Source organism: Myotis davidii, unplaced genomic scaffold (assembly GCF_000327345.1).
Source record: "Myotis davidii unplaced genomic scaffold, ASM32734v1 scaffold608, whole genome shotgun sequence".
Taxonomy (NCBI): Eukaryota; Metazoa; Chordata; class Mammalia; order Chiroptera; family Vespertilionidae; genus Myotis; species Myotis davidii.
Genome location: NW_006300025.1, coordinates 2808803 through 2815181, shown reverse-complemented (window position 1 = coordinate 2815181; position 6379 = coordinate 2808803). Strand labels below are relative to the sequence as shown.

At 43.1% G+C, this 6379-nt stretch overlaps 1 protein-coding gene across 1 annotated transcript in view; it reads right to left on the bottom strand.

Moving 5' to 3' along the window:
- CFAP61 (cilia and flagella associated protein 61) overlaps positions 1 to 6379 on the bottom strand; it is a 230857-nt gene that overhangs the window by 157457 nt on the left and 67021 nt on the right. Inside the window, 2 exon segments of the mRNA XM_015572036.1 lie at positions 3201 to 3240; positions 4998 to 5161. Of these exon segments, the coding sequence (XP_015427522.1) occupies positions 3201 to 3240; positions 4998 to 5161 (204 nt within the window).

Sequence of the window (6379 nt, the reverse complement as noted above, 5' to 3'; positions counted from 1 at the left end):
AAACACTAAAGAAAACAGGAGTAAAATGTGTGAAGGGGAGGGTATGCAAATTAAACTTTCCTATTAAATGGAAAGTAATCATATAAAACTGAGCGGGGTAAGCAACCGCCAGCGCCTGACTGAACCCTGGATGAATGAATATTATGAACGCTGGAACCCATCTGGCCTGCGTTGTGGAAGTAGGTTGTTAGGGCATTTGCCCTTTCAGACTCATCTGCTGCCAGGAGTGAACAAGGGAGTGTGGTGTCACAGCAAAGGCCCGGGGCTTACTAGGTGGTACTGTACCAGCCTGGTCCCCTCCTCTGTGAGAGGACATGTCTCTTCTGAAATCCTGTGATTATACATGAAGAGATGTCTGTGTATGTTATCATGACATGATCCCCTTTGGGTGAACAGATCTAAGGACATGTTTAACCTGGGCAGTGGGCTTAGTTAGTCGACACAGAAGGGTCCACATATCCTGACAGCTGCCACTCACCTTCTAGATCTGCACAGTCCAACATGGTAGCCAGTAGCCACATCTGATCACTGAGCATTTTAAATGTGGCTACTGAGACCCGGGAACTGAATTTTTAATTGAACTGAATTTTAATTTAAAAACTGATACTGAACTCAGTTATTGGAAACGTTTTGTGTATGTTTGCAACAACTTGGTAATCTGGATCTACTATTCAACTGTAAATTTTATAAAATCTAAATGCAGATCAAGTGTTTCTGATGAAAAATTACTACTTGTATTGAATGGGCTAGAAGTGTAAAATATACATTGAATTTCAAAAATGGAGAAAAAGAGTGTAAAGTATCTCATTCATAACTTTTCATACTGATTACATGTTGAAATGATTAGATTTTGGACATATGGAGTTAAATAAAATACATTGTTAAAGCTGAGCTCACCTGTATCTTTTTATATTTTTTAATGTGTCTGCTGGAACATTTATGCAGTTCGAATTTGCTGGCCCCGACCACCGACCACCAACCCCAGTGCCCTGCTATCCATTGAACCCTCGGCCAGCTGCTTGTAGGAATAGCCCTGCTCTTCCCAGAGCTAATTTGTCCCTTTGGGATCTTGCCTTTTCCTGAACTCTGTGAAGGTATTACTTATGTTAATCCAAAACCCTGGGGACATTTGTGCAACCCAAAGGAGTGAACCATTGTTTGACCTAATCTTCCTTTTTTCTAGCAAAATAACACAGCTCCTTTTGGGGACGCTCCAGTCAAGTTGTTAAATTCAAGAAACCGCAAATAAGCATTGGGTGCCAAGTCTCCGTGGGCTTCCTCCAAGAGGAGGAGACACTAATGAGTTGCTGCGACTTGGATCTGAAGGACTCAGAATGAAGTAATGAAGGTATCTTATTTCTGTCTCCCCAACTCCTGACATGAGATAGAATGAAAAAGTAAACATGCCTTGCCCTGGCCAGGTGGCTCGGCTGATTTTAGCGTCATCCCATGCACCCAAAGGCTGAGGGTTCGATTCCCAGTCAGGGCACATACCTAGGTTTCAGGTTTGATCCCTGGTCAGGGTGCATAAGGGAGGCAACCAACTGATGCTTCTCTCACATCAATGTCTGTCTGTCTGTCTGTCTCTCTCAATAAATACAAGCATATCCTCAGGTGGAGGATTAAAAAAAACAAAAAATATTTCTTTGACCTTTTTAAATCCATCATTGTTTTTGTGATACCAAAACATCTGCCTTTACATGGACTTCAAAATAGGAATGAATTAAGTTTAGTGAAATTACTTTGGGGCACTTGGCTGGTGTGGCTCAATGGTTGAGCACTGACTCATGAACCAAGAGGTCACTAGTTCGATTCCCAGTTAGGGCACATGCCAGGGTTGTGGACTGGATCCCCAGTAGGAGTTGTGCAGGAGGCAGCCAATCAATTGATGATACTCTTCACCACTAATGTTTCTATCTCTCCCTCTCCCTTTCTCTCTCTTTAAAACTCAATAAAAACAAAGAAAAAAAATTATTTGGGGGCATCTCTGAAGCAAACCAACTTTGTAAATCCTATTTTAGGATAATCTACATTGCTTTATAAGCTTTGAAATGCCTTAAAATTAATTTAAAAAATATGGTGGAGAACATTATTGCAAGGCTTCATTATATTAACAAAATGAGGATATACAATCCATGATCACAAAGCTTTCAGGTAGCATAATCCAACTGTATTTGTTTTTTGCTTCACTATAAAGAATACCAAGGAAAAAATGAAGCAGTAGATACCCTGCTTGTAATTGGCCAACTGAAGAAGTACAGTTGTTAACTTTTCTTAACTTACAAGCCAGGATGGAAAAAGTCTTTATAAAAACCCATGTGTCGCCAAAACTGGTTTGGCTCAGTGGATAGAGCGTCGGCCTGCGGACTGAAAGGTCCCGGGTTCGATTCCAGTCAAGGGCATGTACCTGGGTTGTGGGCACATCCCCAGTGGGAGATGTGCAGGAGGCAGCTGATCGATGTTTCTCTCTCATCGATGTTTCTAACTCTCTATCTCTCTCCCTTCCTCTCTGTGAAAAATTAATAAAATATATATATTTAAAAAAAAACCATGTGTCCCTCAGTTATCTCCCTTCCCCACTTTCTTTCTCCAATAAAGTTATAAAACGTTGGCTAGAACCTCCATCCCTGACAAGAATGAAACAAAAACGGAGAAAGAGGCCGGACACCCTGAGGTGCGGCATCTTGTTTGCACTTGGATGTGTGCCTGGGGGAGCCCCTCCTACACACCAGGCACCCAGTCAGGCAGGACCAAGCCGGAAATGAACCACAAGTACCCACTCTCCTAGCCGCAGAAAAGCAATATAATGGTCTCAGAATTCCTTGAGCTAATGTAAGCTATAAAGTAATACAATAGTCTAATTACTTCGGTGTAATTTCTGACATTTGCACGTACGTGCCAGCATTCTATTAATGATTTGATTATTTTAAAAAAAAACAACACTGGTCATGCTAGCTCTAAAAGAAATTGTGCACTGAAAGAAAAATTATTGAGACAGCATGACAGAAAAATTATCAAAAAATGACAATATTTTCTATTTTTAAGAGTTCATGTTATCTCAGTTAACCTTATTATCAGAACACAGAAGCAGCTGAAACCTCTACATTCAGAGCATTTTAAATGTTTGGACAAGAATATGGCATTTCACGTTTCTAGCTTACAAAGCCAATTATGGTACTCAAACTTCAGCATGTACTTACAGGAAAAAGGCTGAAAACAAATTCCATAAAGTCCAGTGACCTGTAAACAAAACAGCAGCATGGTCACTGGCCTGTAAGCAAACGCAGCCGCGGTGTACATTTAAAGAGACGGAGGCTCTCTCCCCCTCAGGCAGCGATTAGCCAACCACCAGTCAGAATCTGTGTCTAGCTGAACATTGAGCGGTTGCAGAAGCTGTACGCTTCATACATCAGTACTAAAGTACTTTTCTATAACTGAAGGTATATTACAGCAATTAATCATCTCTGTACATTCAAAAAGCAAGCTAGTCATTCTTGGACGTGATCCCTTCCTGCCTTTGTGGAAGAGCTGAGGGGAGAGGTGGGCATATGATAAGCTACTCTGATCTTTTTCTCTTTTACATGCAAAAGATTTCCTGACCAGCTGTAGGTGACATATATCCACAGGCAAACCATCATGGGGTCATCAGGTTTCTGTTTGAAAATTCAAAAATCACATTCCAAGCACAACCGTACATGAACGCACAGGGGGAAATAAATATATGCAACAAATCTAGGAGGGTTTATGGGCTTTTTAGATGCTACAATATAATTAAAATAAAAGGATTTCCCTTTTCAACCTTCCAGATGACCAAAGAGACTGAAAACTTAAGAGGAAAAAAGTGTAAGTAAAAGTTCTAAGTGAGGCTAGGAGACTGGGAATGTGTTAAAATACAATCTTTCAAAAGGAAATGCCCAGGAGTGCTCTTGGTCACCTAAAAGATATTCCAGAACCTTCCTATCAGAATGGACCAGTCTGTTCCTCTTCAAGATGGTTCTGTGGACCAAATGGTGCAGTAGGTGGGCACCCTACAGATGTGGAATCTAGGCCTTGAGGGCAGGAGCCCACATCCCAACTACAGGGAGGCAGTAGGCACAGGACATGCGGGTGCTCTGGAGGGGCAGGGAGTGGGTGACTGAGTCGCCTGCGTGGCACCATGACTCCTTCTTCCCACAGCTGCCCTAGACTGTTGTTCCGCGTCCCACTAACCCCCGTCTCAGACTACCACTGGGTGAGGCTCCAGCCCCAGATTCCGGTGAGAGCTTGAGGCAAGGGACTCAGCCGCTCAGCCCAGCCCAGACTATCAGCTCAGGAATGAGCACACAGCCCGATGGGGCCAAAGGCACTTTAGCTGGAGAGCCAGGCCCAGACCAGGCTCCTGCTCACAAGCTTTTGGTGCAGGGCCCGAGCCCACCGTCCACTTTTTTAGCCCCCGATGGAGCCACTGCTCTGAGAATGGGGCCAGCAGCAGGGAACCAGAGCCGGGAGGTGTGGAGAGAAACTTGGCCCTTGATGGGGTGATCTAAGTCCTGAATCAAGGCCCCCTGAGACTCAGTCCTGCCCCTGCACTTACCCTTCACCATGGGAGGCCATTATTCCATATTTTCAAAGCTCGTTTGAGTTGGAGTTTCTGTTGCTTGCAACCAAAAACACTCCAGTCAAGCAGAAACCTAAATCCCAAGTTTCCCCCAAATAAAAACTTTAGAGGGTGGGGAGCAGCACAAGGTTACATAAATGATCATTTTCCAGATCCCCAACTGTTACATAGGTGAGCCAGACCCCGGGCCACCTAGCGTTGAGGGCCTTACCCACATTTTATGGACTGGAATCTCTGGGAATGGGACCAAGGAATCTGTGCTTTTAAAAGAGCTTGCCAGGAGATTAGGATTAGGTGTGGCCAGGTTTGGAAACCACTGGCTCTGCAAGATTCAAATGTCAGGCCACCAACACGCTAAGAGCATCTTACCATTACAGACCACCTGTGGCTCAGTACTCGCCTGGCTTCATACTTCTCATCAATGCAAAACAGCTGGATACAGAAGGCGGAAGGGGCTCCCTTGTAGACAGGGCGGAAGGGGGTGGAGTCCCTAAGCAGGGAGGATGCCATGCTCACATGACTGCAGCTGTAACTCTTAGCATCTTCAGGACATGACTCTCCCATCTGAAACACATCCCGAGCCAGGCCTCATGTCAAGGAGATGTTCTTAATAAGACATTAAAAAAACATTAAAAATGTATAAAAGGACTGAGACAGGTTCTCACACGAAGGTCAGAAAAACCAAGGGTTTCAGTTGGCCTTTGATACAGGAGGCACATTTTAACTGCATCCCTGGGTAGAGGTTAGAGCATGGTCGTACTCCATACATGTTAATTCCATACGCAAAACACCTCTGTCCTCAAAAAAGGAAGTGTTTTCATTGTGATTTTTGTGCTACAAGAATTTGTGGATCTTGGAACTATTCAGGTGGCTTGATGGGAAGGTGGAGCCTGGGAGGTCCGACTGCCCATGGGCACCTGGAAGCTTAGCTCCGAGTCCTCCTGGTCTCATTTTAGGGCAGTGATGGCAAACCTTTTGAGCTCGGCGTGTCAGCATTTTGAAAAACCCTAACTTAACTCTGGTGCCGTATCACATATAGAATTTTTTTGATATATGCAACCATAGTAAAACAAAGACTTATATTTTTGATATTTATTTTATATATTTAAATGCCATTTAACAAAGAAAAATCAACAAAAGAAATGAGTTTGCGTGTCACCTCTGACACGCGTGTCATAGGTTCGCCATCACTGTTTTAGGGGATCTAAGAAGGCATGACAACTCAGTTAGTGGGAAAGGATTCCTTCTGAGATCCTTCCCGTAGTTCTTTTAAGTCAAAGTAATACATGCATATAGTAAAAATTTAAACAATACTTATACTAAAGACATAATCAGGAGTCCCCTGTCCCCCCAAGTGCTTCTCCCCTTGGCTAGCATTCCCAAGTTTATCATTTTTTTTGGTATTTACCTCTATATTTCTGAGTATGTGCTCACACTGTTATTTCTCAATGTGTCAGTTTTTGAAGTTCCCTTTTTGATTAGTGTGATGGGTAGACGTAACCCTCTTACACTACCTGCTTCCCTTTATCCTAACCCCTCCCCCATAATTATAGCTTAATTCGTGGTTAAAGCAGTTAGTATTTACATTATAATAAATATGTAGGTATCACTGTTACTGAGTGAGGAATGTAATATAACTGTGCTCTCCTCTGTGCACTTTGATTTGATCCTCTTGGCTTCCTAATGTTTTTCACAGGCTTTGTCAGATTTGCCACGTGTTTGTCAATATTTTCCAAAACAACCAAGCGTTTGGGATCATCTAAGGCTTCATTTCTTCTCTCC